General features: G+C 35.4%; 1 protein-coding gene across 1 annotated transcript; it reads right to left on the bottom strand.

The window, feature by feature from the left end:
* Positions 1–2,053: 2,053 nt before the first annotated feature.
* On the bottom strand, positions 2,054–12,258 carry LOC126619876 (kinesin-like protein KIN-UA). Its single transcript, XM_050288295.1, has 19 exons — positions 12,048–12,258; positions 11,110–11,210; positions 10,897–11,019; positions 9,540–9,725; positions 9,219–9,440; positions 8,925–9,081; positions 8,460–8,609; positions 7,303–7,391; positions 6,869–7,072; positions 6,494–6,640; positions 5,774–5,905; positions 5,552–5,683; positions 5,058–5,193; positions 4,862–4,954; positions 3,926–4,051; positions 3,702–3,827; positions 2,923–3,066; positions 2,575–2,703; positions 2,054–2,489 (listed from the first exon to the last, which is right to left on the bottom strand). The coding sequence occupies exons 1-19, from the start codon at positions 12,256–12,258 to the stop codon at positions 2,329–2,331; spliced, it is 2,769 nt and encodes a 922-aa protein (XP_050144252.1). The 3' UTR covers positions 2,054–2,328.
* Positions 12,259–21,558: the final 9,300 nt, after the last annotated feature.

Genomic DNA, 21,558 nt, shown 5'->3' with positions numbered 1-21,558 from the left:
CTCTGTTATGCGGCAACCACCGAGAAAAACCCTAAACTCATCTCATGCATATGCGGTGCCATAAAGAAAACCACAGGACCTACTTTAATTCAAGATGCGCCCAAAACCCCAAAAACCTATTGTGCTGCACTCGGCATTATATATGTTCTGTTTAATCCCGTGTGTGCTTATGCGGCAGCACCACCAAAACCCTAATGTGATCTCATATATATATAAGTTGCAGTAGGAGACTTCAACATGATTTTAAACTCTAAATAGATGAGATAAAAATAAAAACAAATCCATTTGAATTTATCCTCATTTTAACTGCATAGCATCTGACTCCAAATAAATCTTATATTAGTATGTGGGCCTTTAAGCTAAACCAACTCGTACCAAATTAATTAACATGTAAAACCCATATCTCAATCGTTAAACTTGAAAGCTAAACAACCCATTGAACAAAAACTTATATCATGTGAATTCATATGCATGCCAAACTTACTTGACCGGATGTCTCTGAAACGTTTGCCATTTTGTGATCGAGAGCACGTGAGACAAACTTAGACTAAAATAATTACAATTGAAAACAAGCACTAGTCTAAGATTACAGACTCAACGTTTTGTTTAGGAATTGCCAATTTTAATCTAACATTTTATCATCAATTTTCTCTTAAAATTAACATCGAAGACCTCTTATTCAGTACAGTATCAAACACAAGATTAAATAGTTAGTTTTTATTCTGATACTTCACCAAAAGCTCGATTATTTAGTCAATACTATTAGTGCAAAGATTAGTCTATTCAATGGAAATAGTCAGTACAGTTCGAGCTGCCAAACAAGACCTAAGTGCTAATTCATCACAACATCATTTATTCATATCTAGAATTATTGTAGTAAGAATTATACCGCATGTGTAATTGTATAAATCCTAGTAGATTGTATTTAGGTTTCCTATGTAATCTAGAAGATCTTAGGCCTTGTTACTTGCAGGGCAAGTAAGCCCATTATGTTTACTATAAATAAAAACACAATAAACGCAAAAAGACACAAAAATTTTCCCTACACCTATCTTTTCTCTGTCTCTCTTTTTCAGTTGAACTTAGACCACAACATCTATAATTTAAAAGAATCTTAACTTGCATGAATTTTTGTATAAAACAAAAAATATTGCATGCAGTCTTAACTTGCATGCACGATCAAGTGAAGCCACCGATGATATGTTCGGTCAATTACAGCAATTGTTTTGGTGCAATTACAAAGTACTAAGATACCTCTAAAGTTCAATTAGTAATTTTTCAATGTAACAATAACACTGAGTATGTCACAAGTCTCAAGAAAAAAATGTGTCATTTCTATGCGTCACATAAAATGGAGTAGGATTTTCCCCTCATATTTCTCTCCTCTTCTGTTTCCTCTTCTCACACTTTTCATTGTCTTACTTTCTCTATAAAAAAATTTAAAATAAAATGTCGACATGATTTAATCGTGATCGTTCAAATAAAAGAGAAGGGAAAGAGAGGGAAAAAAATGATGAGATATAATCTTACTCCGTATGAACTCTCTTATATTTGGCAGTTTTTTTATTGCAACTGAGCAACCTTACTCCTCGAAAGTATCTTTTGGAATTGTCGATACGAGATTGTACACATGAATACAAAAGGTAATCTTTTGTTTGTCCTTATTACCGAATATCCATTTTATTTTATTTCATTTTATCTATATTTTTGGAGGTGAGGGGCCGTCTGTCGTGTATGAAAGTGCACCAATTTAGGAGAAATGATTTTCGTACATTATTTTTTCTTCTCATCTAATTATTTTTGGTCTTGAATCACTTAATTTTACAATTTAATGGTATTCTTCTTTACTTATAAGTGAGACGTTTTAAGTTAGATTCTCACAGAAGACAAGTTTGAACCACATTATTACTAACTCATTATGAAACTAAATCATCATCTTTCCTCTTAGTGTAGATAATATCATTTGATAAAAAAAAAAAAAATTCTGGTCTTGAATGAATGAATTAGAGAAAAATCAAGAAACAGAGCGGAAATCATTTACCTCCCGCAAACATAAAACAAGTTAGTTTCTATTTCCAATTTGTTTCATACACAAATCAATATACAAACTAGTTAGAAGCCACAGTTGGATGTCCGGCTGAAACATGAACTAATAGACAATAAATGGATCCACAAATTAGAGTTTTGTGTGTAATTAACTAAATCTTCGGACTATTAACTGGCCGAAGTGTTCATGCTTGTTGCCGCTGCATTTTGAGATTAATACACGCAGGTACTTGTTGCTGCATCTCCCACACCTTCACATTGTTTCCATAATGCCATGATTTTTCAGTTATCAATCCGTAGCCGCCGCAGTTCAGCTTGGAAGGTAGGGCTCGAAGTTAGTGTTCGATATGCAAGATTTCTTATGTCTTCGTGTGAACAATCTCGAGAAATGCGGACCAGCTCCCACAGGGCACCACTAGTGATCATGTCTTTAGCATTCACTTCTGAAAAAGAAACTAAACAGCGTGAGCAAACGTTCTGACAGAAGATTAGTTTGTTTCATAGTGATTGGGGAAGTGGAAAGCTTACCATGTTGCGCTAAGTGACAGAGTGCAAGTTCAATGTGGCGTTTGATTGGTGAGGCGTCATTGCTAGCATTCTGCACAATCCATGCAAGCGCGCCATCTTCAATCAGAAGAGACTTTCCAGTCTTGGTACCTACAATGAAATAATGGTAATAACCACTTTAACTCTGTCCACATGATTAAACTATATATGCTTTCATGAATTCTTCATAAAACAATTTTTTAACAAAAGATGAAAACAAATTTATTAAGTAATGCCAGACAGTGATAACCTGTGATTGAAACTAAGCACAGAACACTTTTTTAAGACACGCACAGGAATAACTTTTCCATGAACACATAGCCTCTTTACCTTGTGTAGATGCTCTAGACTCGCATTTTGCAAAGTTTGCTATTCCTCGAGCAACTTGTGCAAGAACATCAGGATGTCCACATCTGACCATTCCTAGCAACGCCTTGATGCCACCTTCACCCCGTAGCTTATTCTGTAATTTATCTGAGCAATGCAATTTCATTTTTGTCAGTAACAGCAGAGTAGACTAACTTGTATTAAACTTTTATTTCATGACGCCACTACAAGCACTTCAAAAAGGAACTAATGCAATTGTAAAAACTGCATTTCCGAACTCAATACACCTTTCGTACCAGATGGACTTGCCACAATCCAAATACCTAGTTTGGATGAAGTTTGATGTAATTATAACCTCTTAAAAGTTAAGCCTTAACTACTACATCAATCTTCTCATGAGTCCTTTACTTATTTGAGTTAATCTGACTAACCCAACCACAAGCACTTATGGTCCGTTTGGATGGGGGTTTTGGTGGACCAAGGAATTTACTAATGTTGGGAGTAGCAAATGAAGGGGTTTTTAGGTTCCTTGTTTGGGAAAGACCCTTCCAAAGCTCCAATTTAATCCCAGGCTTTTCAGGACCCTTTCAAAATTGTATCCAAACAAAGTGGATAGGATTTGGGATTTCCAAAACCAGACCTTCACCCAAACGGACCCTTAGTGAATTAGTGATGCATTAAAACATATGATTACTTTAGGTATTTTAGCAACTTGATGGGCTTATTTGGTGTGATTAAGGATATCATTCAGGAATTGAAGATTAAGAGGTCAGAAAGTTTACCGTTTCCACATAGATTAGCAATGGCACCAGCAACCATTCGAAGGGTTTGGGGATCTTTACCGTGGGCTGCTGTCATAGATAACAAACTAATTCCCCCTTGAGTCATTATCAGCTCCTGGTTGGTTTCTGATTTAAAACACCAAAGAAGAATTAAAGTGCAAATTAGAGAGTGGCGACTTTCTCAGCCAATATTGTAATTATGAACGTGGACTTCAAGTTTATACCATTCATCGCTAGATTTGCGATTGCACCAGCAGCAACTCTATGTATGGTTTCATCCTCAGAGTTTTCAAGTAGCATCAACAAGGATGTAAGACCACCAGCTTCTACTATTCTCTCCTGATTTGTTTCTGAATATTAGGAGAACACCTGTTATTGCTTGCTGATGCAGTGAGCACTAAAATTTTTGATATTATGAAGTGGAAACATCAGATATGTAGGTAGAGCTTTATTCAACATGACAATCCTTACCCACGCGAATCATATCACAAGGGAGAAAACGGATCAGTCGACCCGGTCTACGAATATATTTTAACTATCAACGAATTCCTAGAATTTTAGGCGGAATGGGGGTTGTAATTCTTTCTACTTCTCGAGGTATAATGACAGACCGAAGGGCTCAACTAGAAGGAATCGGCGGAGACATGTCGACCAAAAGACAAGGAGATAAATTGTATACAATATGCAATCAGTACAAATATAGATAAAGAATGTACGAAATCAAATGTTACCACGTGAAAGGAGATCCCTATCTCATCCAAGCTTTTCATACACCCTCTTGGTAGCTTACCATACTTTTCTTTTAAATTAACATAAGAGGATCTTCTATCAATACAGGACTGAAAATTGGATTCCTGATCCAAGCATTAATTCCCTTATATTATTTTATGCATTTTTTATTCTTTGCACAATTATTTCATGAAGTATCATATAATTTCCTTTGCACTTGCCACTGATTCTAAACAAAACACAACAAACAATAGAAACTAAAAAAAGAAAGAACTGTATAGCCTCAATATGAAGCATTGTTCCGCAGCTAACACCCAACCATATTTTCCAAGTATACGCAAATAATTATAAATGAAGATCAGGAATGGTTTGAAAAACTAATAAGCATGTGATACTACAGTATCTGTGTAAGGAAGACAAAAAATGGTCACCTTCAGCAGCAAGATTTGCTACAACTTTAACAGCATGAATCCGCACATCATTATCTTCTGCTTCAAGCAACGACAAGATCTTATGCAATCCCACTGATAATATTGCCTTTTGTTAGTAATAAACAAGAGGAAAGATGGATGCACTTAAAAAAAAAATCTACCGTGAAGAGAGAATAAGTTGCTTAGGAACAGTAACCTTGTTCAAAGAGTTTTGCTATCGAGGCTTTCTCCCCATTTCCTGAATCTTTAAGCTGCGGTTGCCTAACTTGAGTCATAAGGGACTCAAGACCACCAATTTTTCCCGGCCCACTCCTGTCTAGTTGTTGACTTGTCTACAAAAGCATATCCATTAGAAATCCAGGAATATTTCATGATTCATCATGAGATAGGCCCATTTGTTGGATATTCTTTTGTAGTGAGATGTTGTCTATTTCATTTGTTGGACAAACTCCTCTAATGAGATGTTGCCTAACTTGAGTGATACTTGCATGAAATGGGCCCATTTGATGCAAAATGAAATAGACATGTGCAGAAGTAAATGGGCAGAGGGATCCATTGGGCCTCCTCATATGCCGAGAGTTCTAATTCAGTTTAAAAAATTAACAGCTCACAGCATCACTATCATTGTAAGAGTTGACATCTCAAAATTTCAGATTCATAAAATACTTGATAATTTTAAGTGCAGCGTACCTCATCAGCTTCAAAACTTAGTTGCAACAATTGACTGTGTAGTCTTGCTATTTCTCCTTCAAGTTTCTCTTTCTGATGTTCCTCATCTTCCAACATCTTACGAAGTTTTAAGATCTCGGAGTTTCCAGCTGCCTAGAACATCAAAATAATTTCTATGTAACACCAAAAAGATGTCAAAGACTGACTATATGAGATAAAATTATTATGTCAGTGATAACGCACCTCTGACCTTTTCCACTGAGTCAATTGACTTTTAAGATTTTGCACTTCCTCTTCAGCAGCCTTCCTAAGCATAGTCTCTTTCTGGAGCAACTTTGTTAGGTCGTCAATTTCCTCAACATGCAGCCTGCAACTCTATGTACAATAAAACTGTTAATACTCTTCAACACACAATACGTAGAGGAAAAAGAGAGCAAAAAAAAATCAATTTGGCAGGGGCAGGTGAGATAATATCAACTAAAATCAAGGGAGCACTATTAAGACAACTTTGTGCTACAATTTGACAGGTTAAAAGAAGCAAACGACCATGATATACATAATGGATAGCATGCACGTCCTGTGTAAATATGTTGTATGATCTGTTTTTTAAGGGACATGTCAAACGAACACCTACAGATGCTCCGGTTAGAAGATATGATTACAAGATAGAGGCTCAAGGCCAAAGAGGTAGAGGAAGACCTAGGAAGACTTGGAAAGAGACTCTAGAAAAAGACACAGACTACTTGGATCTAACGGAAGACATGGCACAAAACCGAGTGCTGTGGCGTTCTAGGATTCATATAGCCGACCCAACTTAGTGGGATAAGGCTTTGTTGTTGTTGTTGTTGCCTGTTTTTTAAGAAAAAATTGTTGGGGCATGATGTTCAACATTAATGATTTAATTATATGACAATAAATGCAAAACATATATATCATTGTTTTCTAGAGTTTAGACCATAGTACCTCCTTGCTTGACGTCACGTTAGAGCCATTGTCCTCATGTCCATTTGTGATTTTTTCACTGCCATGCTTTTTCTGAGTAATCACCAACTGCTCTTCGAGCTTCTTTATTGATTCCATATAGTCTTTCTGATATTTCAATCTTTCCTTCTACTAGGGAAAAAACATGGATTTAAATAAAGTCTTTACATTCTTTGGGGAAAAAAAAATGAGCACCAGTACGCTCAAGGCTGGCTGACAAGACAATACAATAAACTCTTTCTTTTTGCTTTGCAAACAAATATCACCAGCTATATTTTCATTTGCAAAAACATTCTTTGGCTAAAACATGTTAAAGTGTATACTGTATGAAAGGCAACTAGCTTTACAAAAATTTACCTCTAGTGCGTCTGCATAGTTCCTTTCAACATCTGAGATCCGATTTTGGGCTTGTATGCTTATTCTTTCCATCTCATCCTCAAATACTTTCTGCTGCCTTTCATGTTCCGCAATGATTTTGTCTAATTGTATATCTAGCCTCCTGGCCAAACTTTTGTAGTCAAATTCTTCCTTCAATTTCAACATATTTTCCACTTTCATAGCCTACGTAGGAAAAGAGTTTCAGCATCTTCCAAATAACAGATATGCATAACACATATATTTTGCGCAAAGTATTTCCATGATTTTTTTTTCGCTGCCAGTGATATTTGGTCATACAGATAAAACCAACTATTTGGCAGAAATTTACCTATTATGACTATACTAAGTTACCATCTCGTCCAGAGAGGAAAATTCAAAGGATAAAGAAACAAGGAAGTGACTTAGAAACCCACCCGCTGTCCAAACATGATGGTGCTAGCTGTCTCTCCTCGATGACGTGGGGATGGACCAATAGTAATAACCAGTGAAGTTCTTGCTGTGCCTGTTGGAATTTACAGGTTAGTAATGTCAAAAGAAAGATGCACTGCAAATCCTGCTTCATGTAAGGGTTTTTTTTAGTATTTAAAAAATTAGCATAGAACGATGCAACATTTTACTTATTATTTATTTATTCATCTATGACAGAAAAATGTCTTTTAATCTATTGCGTGTCCTTTAATCTATTAAAAAAAAGACGTCACCAACTATTTGAGAAGGTCCAGAATCATACTCGAGAGATACCCATGCAAAAAATCTAAATGCATACACCTGAATGAAGATAGCATATTCTACTAAGATTTAGAAGAAATTGTAGCAATGGTCCATAAACTTTAACTCAATTATAGCAATGGTCCCTAAACTAAAAATCTGTGGCCATTGGTCCTGAACTCGTTAAAACGTGCAGCTAAGGAAAACCAAATCCAAAGGATCAGACACTCCTTTAAGCTCCCTCACCTGAGTAAGCTCAAATGGAACCTCCAGAGGATGAAAAACAAAAAGGAATCACAAAATTCAGTCAATCAGAAGCTGCTGGACGGCCAAGACGGCGGACCTGCCAAACAGTTGGGTAGCCCACAAGGTGAAGTCAACAGGAAAGCGGCAGAATTGACCAATTCAAAGACTTGTAGAAGAGAGGGAGTGGTCGGCGTCACTGGACTCTGCAGAGAGGCTCCAATGCTTCTCTCTTGCCGCTTCTGTTGTTATTGCTGTGGAGTTAAACTTAATTTCATCTCCGCCCCTTTTGATTTCACATGATTTTGTTTTGAACTTTGCTCTGGAATTGAAGTTTTTTTATTTGAGTTTTGCTAAATTTTGATCACTAGTGTTTTAACTTGGGTAGAAAAATTTGGTTTTCCTTATTTGCCCCTTAATTCAAGCTCACGTGCCATGCACATGACTCACTCTGATGGAAGTTATAACAAAGTTGATGGAAATGACCATAGCTCAAAGTTTTGACGAGTTCAAGGATCAATGGATACAGATTTTTAGTCTAGGGCCCACTGCTATACTTTCCTCCTAAAATTTAATGTGTAACAAGAAAAAGATAAATGCAAATTTTAACGCATGTTACCTCCAAATGAATCCCTAAGCAATCTTGTGAGTTTTGAATCTCGGACTGGAACATGTGAACTATTCTCTGCCAATGCATTAATACACTTTCCCAGTGCACTTAAGGAGAGATTAATTGATTTGGCTTCTTCTAGTGTATGTCCTTCACTTCCTGCCATATGAAAGATTAACAAACAACCAAAATCAGACCCCGCCACGATAAACAAAATGCTTACGATAGAGAAAAATGAGTATGTAAGGCAGCTGCACCTCTACCATAATACCCCATTCCTGAATAATGGCTGGTATAGAAACCTAAGCTTATGGAAAGAAAGGACTAAATTTTCTGAGATAATTAGTTCAGGATTTAAAACGAGGTTTATCAGTTCTCAAGAACAAAATACTGTATTAGGGAAGAAAATAAGGAATAGTCAGTCAAGCATAAGTTGGGAAACAGTTTTTATCTCCATTCATAACATGCCCCAACCTGATTTGTCAATGCGCTCTGAACCAGCAAGATCCACCACAACCAACTTGCTCTTTCGAACAACAGGAGCCTTTAGACTTTTAACCACGTGAGAATTGTTCCCATTTTGGCTTGAAAGAGCCGAATCTCTTCCCTTGACAGACTTCTTTACGTTTACCTGTAGCACTTGATATCCCATTTCTTTGAGAAACATATCTCTTAATGCTAAAACAGAATCAATAATACAATCTACAATGGATTCCATTCACTTTCACAAACATAAGCATAGAACAACAGGAAAAACAAATTACTTACCATCAGAATAGCATGACTACGGGAAGATTCAGTATTTAATTTTGTATTTGTAGCAAAGCGGTGAGCCTCCCCTAATCTTAGTAGTTCTACAAAACTCTGCTGGTCCCTGATTTCGACTAGGCTAGCCCCTGGTACTGAAACATCACCAGTCTTTGGGTCTTCCACAATCGAAATGTTATCGTTCGCAGGATCAAGTAGGTCCTGTATGGTTTCCATGTAAAGCTGCATACATGCATAAAGAACCAGTATGAGAAATCTTTAAACCAACAATAATACTGATATATAAGCCTATCATTAACACCAGATTCAGAGGAAAACTACCTGCAAATACGAGACGGACAAAGAATCAGATTCCAGAGATACATCTGCTAAAATATCCTCCATAGCACGAACCATAATTCCACGAGCAGCAGTGTCTTCCTCTCCAAGTCGTCCAAGAGTATATGTTTTCCCTGTACCGGTCTGGCCATATGCCATGACCGTTCCATTGTAACCGTCCAAAACACTCTGGTGAAGGAAATTACAAGATGGCATGTCACTTGAAGGAACTTCCACAAAACATAGAAGCAAAACAGAAGCTTCTTAATAGTATGAATAGGTATATTTATAAATAAGATATATAAACATAAAAATGATTATACATTTCCAACATATGAAAGGAGTGTTAAGATATAAAGTATTTATTGCCTCACAACCGATAAATTTAAGATTTTTGGGACAATAGTTGTAAGTTGTAAGACCACAAATCCTTACCCAAAATGTCTAGCAAAAATTGGTAATTTTGGTTATTTAGACCTGCATACATACTTGAAATTTTCCCAACTGACAGCCAATTGACATTTAGAGCACAAATTTCCCCCTTTAGTCCTTAGCTGGTGTCCTTGCTAAGGGAGAAACCTGTTACATACTAAGACAAAGCAGGCTAAAATCCCACACAAGATGACCAATTCGTGTACAGTCTACAGCCCTAAAAAGCTTCAAAACCGCATGAACCAATAGGCTCAGTCCCCTCTGATAGCATGTGTGACGACATGGATACGCACCCAAATGAGCTAGCCACAAGTTAGGAATTGTTGTCTAGACCTACATATATGCCCATGATATCCCAAAACTTAAGAGACACTTTGATTATATCTAATGCACGCAGTCAAGTGGCACTTTGGTGCTACCTTTGAGTTTCTCCTATTATAATTCAGTTTCTTTAAGAGAACAAATTCCATTATCGTCATTGTACGAATTCAACTCAAGCATGCCTAAACAAACAAACAAAAAAAAAAAAAAAAAAAAACAAGCTTATGCAAATTCTTAACTCCAATCTCTAAGGGTTGGGAGGTATAGTTTCCAACATAAAATTTTGTTACGTTAAATTCTACCAGTTACAAGTAGAGTATAATATTCTTAACTGCAAAAGCATAATATTTTCCAACGAAAAAATCTAGCAGCGACAACTAAAAGTAGACAATCATTGGAACATGGTGCGATTCAAAACATAAGTAGATGAAGAAGAAAAACTTTCGGTAAGATGCATGTTGCAGATTATGTGGACCCTTGGAACAGACTAAATGTCTAGCAAAAAATTTCCCGATATTAATAAACTTCCAAAAGTACAGTTTGAAAGTGGAAAAAATAGAGCTTTAAATGACTACAAGAAGGAAACTAATGTTTTACGCATATGCACCTCAACCACAGGCTTTGCCACTACTTCATAAACACGCTTTTGGGATGCAAACTCAGTGAGCACTTCATCGAATTCATAAGTATCTGTGTCCCAATTGTTCTTCCGAAGTTTCAACCTTTTTAGCTGAAATAGAGCAAAACAGATTTAATTTCCGTGACCATAAAACAACAGTAAGATAGTAAGATGTAACTAAATTAGGTACAAGCAGGATACCTCTGGTTGCAATTCTACGCAGTCCGCAAAATCAGCATCTGCAACCATTTCCTCATCATTATGTGGTCGCAATCTTACAGCTACTCGGACTCTTCCAAGAACTAAACCCAATAAAAGAAGGTCAAATGAAGTAATGAACAACTATGAACTCAGAATATATATTATTAAAGTATGGGAAAGGAAAAGGAATTCATACTAGGAACCTCTTTTGATTAACAAAAATTACAATTTGGGAAAAGTAATGCTAGTAGGGATGGAGGAGTTTGCTGATTAGCATTTACAATAACAAAAGAAAAGAACGATTAAGTTTCACCAACAACGGAAAAACTTTACAGGTGAAATCTCCCACTAACCTAGCATTTAAAATGAATTTACAACTTAATTATAAAGGACCATAAAAAGGCTTGAGCTTTCTACACATAAAGCATGCACAAAATAGAATCCACAAGACCCCATAATTTATTTCTCATTTTTTCAATCACCAAAGTATTTCTGTATACTTGATTCATGTGGAATACCATTCGTACAGACATACTATTACATGATTGCATAACTTAGTCTGCCCCAATTTATTAAAAAACAATCAAATGCTCCCTTTATTTTTTGGTCGACAAATGCTCCCTAATTTGAAAAGAATTTGGCTCCAAAAATGTAGAAAAATTATCCATCCTCAGAAAGTGAAATTTCGAATTCGGCAACTTTATTTTTTTAACTTTGTGGAACTACTTTTCCTGCTTGTATAGGTATGCAAATACAGGTTGCCAGTACTAGCCAAAAAAGCCCCAAATCTAATTTCCTTAACACATATCTAACTAGTGCATAATTAAATGACATATTTTTCACACACAATACCTATCAAAACCACTACAATAAAAAACATGAAATAAGTTCCTCAATATCTCAAACCACAAAATGCACCGGAACCCAAAATTCCTCACCTCCTGTATTATCATTTTTAGCAGCAGCAGCTCCAGCAGAACCGCCGCCGCCGCCGGTGGAGCCGGTGCTGTTCCGGCGGGGCCCAGAACCAGGCAAAGACTTGGATTTGACAGAAGACTTGGGGTTGGAATTTACAGAGAGAGGCCTATCCACCCTCAAAGCTCCCCTCTGACCGCCATCTCGGTAATTATACCCGCCCGACGCCGCCATTGTAATCCACGAAACTTCAAAAATGGATCTTTCAGCTCACAAATGGGCAGGGCAGGAACACAAAAAAATGTGCTATCTTTGAAATCCCAGGAAAAAAAATCCAGAAAAACCCAAGTGCCAGTTTCAAATTTGAACAATTCACAGAAGAAGCCCAGGTGCCAATTTCAAATTTGAACAATTCCCAGAAGAAGCCCAGGTGCCAGTTTTCAAATTTGAACAGTTCCCGGAGAAACCCAGGTGCTAGTTTTCAAATTTGAAGTTTGAAGAATGCAGTTTTTGTGGGAGATTAGTAGTAGTTTTAGTGAGTGTTTTTTTCAAGTGGTAGTGGAGCTAAATCGTGCGGGATGTGAGTCAGATAAATCCGGGGATTTTTCCCTTTTGATTTGCTTTTGCTTCCTCAATCGAAGCGTACTGGGGACAGTGAGTGGGGGGAGGGGGAGAGAGGGGTTTTAGAGAGAGAGAGAGCGTATTTGATCTGGTTTACTTGTGAAAAAAAGGGAGAGTGATGGGAAGGTCAAGTATTAAGAGCTCGTTTAAGCGTGTTTTTAAAATAAATATTTTTAAATTTTAAATACAAGAAATGCTACGAAGTATTTTAAGTATTTTTTTAGAGTTTATTTGTATTTTTACTAATAATTATTTTTAAAAATATTTTTACCACAAGTATTTTCAGTAATTTTAAAAGAATAAGGGTAGGGAGATTAAATTTATAAATTAAATTAACAAACCAAATAAAATGTCATCAATAGAAAATGAGCACGTTTATCAACGATTAAATAATAATTCAATCATCAACTTTCATGTCATTTAGTTCACAAAATTTAACCTACAAATTTAATTTCTCTAACATTGTTGTTTTAAAAATACATTCAAAATAGCTTCTAGTCATTACAGTTGGAGTTTAAGATGAAAGAATAAAAACACCCTTTGAACCAAGTTGTGCATCTACTACTTATCACTGAACTGACTAAAATAGCCGAATTATCTCCTTGGTGAGAGTTCGTTCTCTCTGTCTTGAGAGTGTTTCTCACTGACTGTGAGTCTTTCGATCTTGGATTTTTCCGGTGGCACCGACCCTAGCTTTGGCTGGGGTCGGTTGCCGTGTGTTCCCTTTTTTCTTCTCCTTCTTCTCTCTCTGCCTCTACTGCTATCTCTCCCCAGTTTTCACTTTGGCCTTCCCAGTTCCTTTTCTCTTGAAGGTAAACCTCTTCTCTGTTCACCCTTGATCCGTTCGTTAGACATGTTTCTTTGGGAGATTGTGTGTAGAGCTCCGATGTCTTCACCGGCTCGGGTGTTACAACCACCGCCACTTTCTCCGGGTTGTCTGTCGGTTCCGACAGTGTTGTTCGTGGGTATCCACGAACTTCCTTTCGATAATCGGCTCCGTTCACTTGGTTGCTGATTATTCCTAGTTTGTGGTTGTGCTCCGGTTGCTGAGCAATTGCGGGGTTGGAGGTGCCATCAGGGGAGGCGCTACTGTATGGAGAATGGGAAGCAGCTGCAAGACCTGTTTCCGAGGGGGTGATGGTTGTGGAAGTTTCTGGGCCCATGTTGTAAGTTGTGTTTTGTGGTAATAAAACTCTCCTTTAACCCCAAAAAAAAAAAAAAAAAAAAACCCTACCAACACCCACTAGATTTCATATTATAATTTTTCTTGCTGGAACACCCTCTTTATATTTCTATACTAATAATTAAGAAAAAGCTACATTTCAACCTTTCTTTTAAATTCTGGTTGTACCATTTTCATATCACAATAAAGAAAATTAGAACTAATAAAATAAGGATAGAGTGGTAAGTATGTATATTTTGCACAAAAAAAAAAAAAAATATATATATATATATATATATATATATATATATATTTCACGTTTGAGTGAAAAACTTATAACCATCCTTTCAACTCCTCACATCATCGCACATGTGTGCCAATTGCTAGTGATAGCTAATTAAAGGGACGGCTATCCCTTGCACCCCTTTAGTTTCACATCAACCATATTTTGACTCATGTCTTTTGGAATTTAACAATTTACTACGTGTACAAATTCTTAGAGTATTGACCCTTCATTAGTCTAACTTTATTTTTCCAACATTACAATCAATCAACCCATCTTTTGCTTGCAAGAAATCATATCAATTAACTTAACTTTATTTTTCCAACATTACACTCAATCAACCCATCTTTTGCTTGCAAGAAGTCATATCAATCACAAATAAAAGTGTCAATTTTCAAAAAACAGATATCAAATTGTTACCTGCCTCAAACCGATATGGTGCAAAAATTGATTGTTTTACTCTCATTTTCCAAACTTTTTATACACAAATCCAGAAACTTATTTTGACGCAAATACAATATGCATTCATGTAATGTAACCGTATGAGAGGAGATGGTGCATAATGTGGTCATATTACAACTTTCTCAGAGCTTTGAGCATAGTCGAAGAAGTGTATACCACACACCAATGATTAAACAATAGATTTGTTATCAAACAAAACATCTTATCTTAAATTACATCAAAGGTTCCTCGAACCAAGCAAATCTATGAGCGAACCCGTTGCATCCACGAGACACATGATTGATTGTAGAATTCTTAAACCAAGATTCAATAGGCACACTAATAAAATCACTTCTTAATATCATTTGTTGTTTCATAATAGCGCCAAAAGTTTGAAAAACTTAATTGAATACAAAGAGTAGAAACACCGATTAGCAAAATGATGAAGGATCGATGAATGAGCAAAGAAGAAGGAAGAGAAACATAAGTTTTGCATAAAAAATAGCCCAAGTGAGAGGAAAGCAATCAATCCTTGAAACGTACAATCATGAACAAATTTTCAAATTCAATGGTGCCAAAAAGTGCATTAACCATTTGAACATTGTCCTTTTTTTTTTTTTTAATAAAGAATCCAGCTTTCATGCACCCTTGAGTTTTATAAAGTTATGCTTTTGCAAAAGGAGAAAAATAAAATGGTCCCATTGACATTGATAGAATCCCCTCATTTCACACACATATCTACAAAGTGAAGTTCATTTTTCTTACTTTCTTTGAAGATCAATGATGGAATGATGTAAGTGGTGGGAGCAGTGAAGAAATTGTCATCCTCTAACTAGTAATGACTTTGAATCGGAATAAGAAGGAATCCAAATGAGCAGGAATTGAGTTACGAAGGAATTGGAGTGATGAAATGGAAATAGAGATTTCAATTTAAAGTGTATATTAACTAACATGAATCGATAGAATAACAAAAAATTTGATTATTGAAATAACCTTGTACAAAATAAACTTTACGTTTCATCTTAAATCTTAGGAAACCCATCCCTTATTAACTAGGAATGACATTCCCTCTAATTAGAGCTCTAATTTGATGCAGCCACTTAGTACTATGGTCTAATGGTATTCATTTTCTCTTGTAAGTGAGAGGTTTCAATTCTCGCCAAATGCAAATTTGAACCACATTGCTAGCCCATTATGAGGCTTAACCTATTCCTCAATCCCTTAATGTAAATAATATCTTTTGTTCAAAAAAATAATAATAAATAGAGGATACTAGCAACCTTCTCGCTTGAATCTTCTCGTTCTACTTTTTTGGTTTGCCTCTCCTTTTCATTCTGCAATGTTGTTTGATGATCGAAACTTACTTTTTAGATCGCCCTATATAGATTAACCCTGCAAAGACCTAAATCAGAAATCAGTTAACCATTTGATTAACGTTGTCACAATATCAACGTTTAAGTGAAAAACATGGTTTGCTTATTTATTGATTAACCATTAGATGGTTAAACTATTTCGAATTTACTTAATTTTTTGCACATATGATCTTTAAAGAGCAACCTAGAAAGCAAACTGTTCTAATCATCATACAACATTGTATGATGAGAATGAGAACTAAGAATGTCTAAATGAGAAAGTTGTTAACACTTCCCTTCCGAATTTTGTGTTGGACTCACATAACCTTATGGTTTCTGGCGAAGTAAACATCCCATTTCAGCTACCTTTAAGAATAGTACAAAATAAAAGATATTTAATTTTGTATGCGAGTTAATTTTGCAGGCTATTTATGAGATGTCAAGCTTCAATGATAAAGTGTACATTTCACGTGGTCTGAAGTTGATTTTAACGCATGAGCTTTGCTCTACCAATCAATTAGTTTGCAGCTCCATATTTGGTTGAGCTTTCGTGACACAGAACTGCACTTTAATCGGATGATGACTTCCAAGGTTAATGCTACTATAAAAGGAAAATACCAAGAAGGGATGAAGCCTTTTCTAAATTAAAACAAAAGAAAAAAAAATTAAACTAAGTCATATATTGAAGAATAAAATAAAACCATTTTGGTGATAAGGAAAATTATTATACACACTCCTTTTCTTCTTTTGCACATTTTTATTTATTTTTTGTCTATTGATTGTTTTTCTTTTTTCGTTTATTCAATTCAAACTCAGAAAGAAACAGGGGTATGTAAGAATAATTTGATAACAAAAAAAAAAAAAAAAAAAAGAATATGCATGGGAAGAAAATGAGTCTGCTGAATCACTTCTCTAGTGATATAATGTGACAAGGTTCTAAAAGACATTAAACGCTAGTCGGGTGATGGGCTGAGGCTTAGCGCTTAGGCAAACTAGGCGGATTTAATCAAATCTATTATATTTCGTGTAAATAAGTGTCTATTTATACTTAAAATATATATAATTTCATCATAAACTACAAACTAGAATGACATATATATTATGAATTATTGGAATATAATGAAAACATGAGAAACAAGTAGGGGTGGTTTGGTATGGGATACCAAACCGAAACTAGTATCCGGAATCCCAAACCAAAATTTTTCAGGACGGGAATTTGAAGACCAATCCCAAACCAAATTTTCGAGAATCCCGAAAAATTTTCAGGATTTCGGGACAAATCGGGAATCCCAAATTGAAATATGAAATTATGAATTGTTCTTCAAATATATAATTCAAGAACACATTCATGAACTAGGAATGTCATTTCATTCACACTACCATTTAATCGAACACTGGCATGTTTGACTCTTTTTATCAGAGTCAAAATTCAAATTAATTAAACCCTTTTTGCAATTTGTTGAGAGACAAAAGAATCAAGTCTTCTGAAATCATCAGCCATGGTAGTAGCAATAATAAAATCCAAATGAATATCAAACAAAACATGAAAAATATGCAAGGTGTAGGGCATTCCAGGTTGCAAAGCATGAATTAGAAACTACTAGCATCAATTATAAAAGAATAATATATATAAAATATATGTATAAATATATATATATATATAATAATTAATATTGTTGATGCACAAAACCAAAAGATCTTAGAACAACGTAAATCCGATCGTGAATCATGCAAACGCCCAAGAACACAAAGTTGTATCGTGGTTCACCCAAATGTTTGGGCTACGTCCACATTGATGTTGATATTGTTTCACTCTGAATGGTGAATATACAAGAAGGCTAGAGACAGTGTGCTCTCTAGCCTATTGTCTGTGTTTGCCCTCTCTAAGATGTTTTCTCTCTTCCCATAGCCTAAACCTTCACCTCCCCTAATGAAGAGAGTGAGGAGTCCTTTTATAGAATAAGGGCTCCTCACTTATTACATATTTGCCCTTTCATTTATTACATAATTACATTTGAGACCCCCGAGTATTCAATCTGAAACCATTTGCCCATTCAATTGTCATGATGAAATTTCAATGTTTCTTAGACCATAGTGTTCGTCAATTTCTTTGAACGCAATTAGATGCCTCAAATATTTTTGATTTGGCTAATATTTTGTAAGGATGATCTATGGGGTGTAACTTGAAAAGTATACGGTTTGCATCGTTGAAGTTCAATGTTGTTTGAACCCTGCAACTAATCTCCATTTAAAAAAATAATAATCATGATCCCTTCCCTTAAAATATATATCCTGAATTAGTATAATGTGGATTGTTATTTAATACATTGGTTCACAAATGATTGCAATAAGGAATTTATTACATAAATGAATACTAGCATATGCCTACACACTTTGTATGCTTGAATTTATTTATTTAAAAAAAAATGGGAACAATAGAGGGAGAGAGAACATGGAAGTGGGAGTGGGGAGAGAGGTTTTTGTTTTTTATTTTTAAATATTAGATATATACTAAAATCACATGTAGGTGAGGCTTACATAAAAATAGCAATTTTTTTTTTGAAATTACATTACTGCCCATAACCTTTTGTTGTAATAAAAGACTAAATAGTTTTTTCACCCTCTTTTGGTTGACAAAAAAAGTTTTATTAATAGATAGTTGAGGTAGATAGTTTAGATAAATAAAATAAGTTGAAGTATATTTTCTCTAACTACATAGTCTAGTATGTCATGCATGTCAAATTTCCTAACATGGTTAAACAATTGAAAAAAATCTACATTACATGTGCGGTTTAGAATCATTAGATTGACTATATCATAACATAATACGCTAAATTGTCTGACAACACAAACACTATAAATGCATCAATAAAATTGTGGCAATGGCAGGTAAAGAGTCACAATCCTACACACCAACATGCACCACTAAATGGTCCATGGAAGTAACCACACATTGACTAGTCGAATTTTTCAGAGTTGTGACATGAGTTCAATGTTCTTGGCATAATTTTAAAGTCATATATATGTTTTATGTCTTTATTTTGAGTTCTAAAAGGGTAGGGGGCCTTAGGGAAAAAGATAAAGTAATCCTATTCTTAGCTTGATGAAACATTTCATCACCAAAGCAACATGTATAGCCATATTTAGTTGCTCCACCACCGAGGTACAAGGCAGCCTTTTGTATCTCTTTCCCACATCTTCATTCATGTACTGATTAAGATGGTTACGGGCTCATCATTGTTCTCTCTCTTTTATTTTCAATGAGAGATATTTTAAATTACTCTAATTTATAGGGGATAAGATTAAATTTAGATGCGAGAAACAAGCACACTTCCATGAGCAGCTTACCTAAATTACGTTGGGTTGATCAATTTAAACTTAGAGCATGCGATCATGAACATGTGGTTTACTCACATAGTATATTAGTTCATGCCTCTTGGATGGTTGAGTTGCTCACCCAGAAATTCACATGAATTGTTGGCATGACATCAATGTTGCTTTCAATAAACTTTAAGGTCATCTCCAACCGAAATGGCTAAACATAGACCTACCTAGAATTATAGCCCTACAAAAAATTATTTTTAAATGAACAGTATCAGACCATACTCATATACCATCTCGGGGCTAAACATAGCCCCGTTGTAATTTATTTAAGTTTATACTTTAAAGTTATTGGTGAATTTAGTTAAACTACCGTTTGATGTTTTCAATTCTATCCGTTGAATTTGAATCAATTATTTCAATTGAGGAGCTGAGCCTCAAACAAGAGCTAAGAGGGGGGCTACATTTGGCTAGCCTGATGCCCATTTAACCAAATAACAACTTGGTGGACACCATATAATTATAGCCTAGTCATTGGTTGGAGGTGAATTTTCAGACAAATCAGGTCATTTTTTGGTTTTTGGACCTTTAGCCCTCTACATAGGAGATGCCTTAACAAGTCATATATTTAGCCAGGCCCTTCATATGAAGGGATCGCCATTTTTAGAAAAAAAAATGAGAATTAGTTATGAGAGCCATTGCACATCGAACTTCAACGATCTGACTTGCCTATGTTGTAAATCTTCTTGATTCATGGATCATCCTTACAAAAATTCAGTTCAATCTGAAACCATTTGCCCATTTAATTGTCACGTGAAATTTCAATATCTCTCAGACCCTCGTTAATTTCTTTGAACTCAATTAGACGCCTCAAATATTTTCGATTTGGCTAATATTTTGCAAGGATGATCTATGAGATGCAACTCGAAAAATAGACAATTCACATCGTTAAGAGCAACTCCACCCAAAAAATATATCATAAGCTATTACCCCACAGGCTATTAAGCAAGGTAATTACTACCCTTAGTGAACAATAACTGTCCAAGTGCATCTCCATTCCTAAACTGAATAGCCCAAGCAATTCATATTAAAATATTATTTTTACTTTATAAAATAGTAAAATTATTTTTAATTTCTGATAGGATTTTTAACTAATTTTGTCACGCCATGATAGATTTTCGAGTAGACTTTTAACAAATAAACTTACAAAAACACACTAAATAATTTTTTTTATAATTATAATTGGTTATAATTTTCATTAACTTAATCAATCTGGACCGTTGGATTACTAAAAAATTGAAATTCAACAATCCAGAGTGTGTCATGTCATATATCCATTAGGGTTGGTTTCAATTTTTTTTTACCATTCAGATTTCCAACGGCACGTAGACCCTAATTCGGAGCCACTTAGTGCGCCTGCATGTGGAACCCTTGAAATCCTAGTGGGGGACGTGCCCTTCCTCTCATGTGAATTGGGTGCACCTGGCAAAAAAAATAAAATCAAAAATAAAAAATCAAAATCGTGGTTGATGCCATCGTGACGTTAGCCTGATGTCACTCCATCCAATCACTGGGCCAGGCGATTAGGGCCTGGGGGTGTATGTTGGACTCCCTTGGAACCCAGGTTAGGCTATCTCCAATCAAAATGGCTAAATATAGCCCCATTCAGAATAATAGCCCTCTAAAAAATTATTTTTAAATAAACAGTGTTTGGTCATACTCATATACCATCTCTAACCCAAGGGGCTAAATATAGCCCCCTCAATAATTTATTAGTTTTAAGTTTTTACTTCAAATTTTTTAGTTATTTTAGTTAAACTACCTTTGGACATTTTCAAATATAGTCGTTGAGTTTGAATTAATCATTGTGTAATATCCTGTATTAAAAAAAAAACTAAAGTGTATGTATACGTATTATTTCTATATTACAAAAGTGTTGTATCCGTCTGTAATTGTATTTCCTTTATTTTGGTTTAAGATCATTGGACAAATGTACCTAATTACTAGAGAGTGAGAGGTGGGAATTTTGTCAGTAGAGTTTGATATTTTTCTTATAAAGAGCCGAGAGCTTGAGGAGGGACTAATTGAGTAGTTTTTGCTTGATTCATTTTTCTTCCAAGGATGAGGTGGAAGTTAGTAATTAATAGAAGCTAATAATTAAGGTGAAAAGGTGGAGTCTATAGCCTGTATATGTTAGTCTATTTGCATGTTGGTGGCAACACTTAGAGGTATTAGGGGTGTGTTTGTTGCACTGGACTATCTCAGACTGGACTAGCTTCAGAGACTAAGCTGGACTGACTTAGAATAGATTAAGCTGGACTAACTTAGTGAAGCGTTTGATACAGTGTTGGACT

The sequence above is a fragment of the Malus sylvestris genome, chromosome 4 (assembly GCF_916048215.2).
Source record: "Malus sylvestris chromosome 4, drMalSylv7.2, whole genome shotgun sequence".
Classification (NCBI taxonomy): domain Eukaryota; kingdom Viridiplantae; phylum Streptophyta; class Magnoliopsida; order Rosales; family Rosaceae; genus Malus; species Malus sylvestris.
Note: the sequence above shows the minus strand (reverse complement) of the source record. Positions and strands in the feature narration are given on the sequence as shown.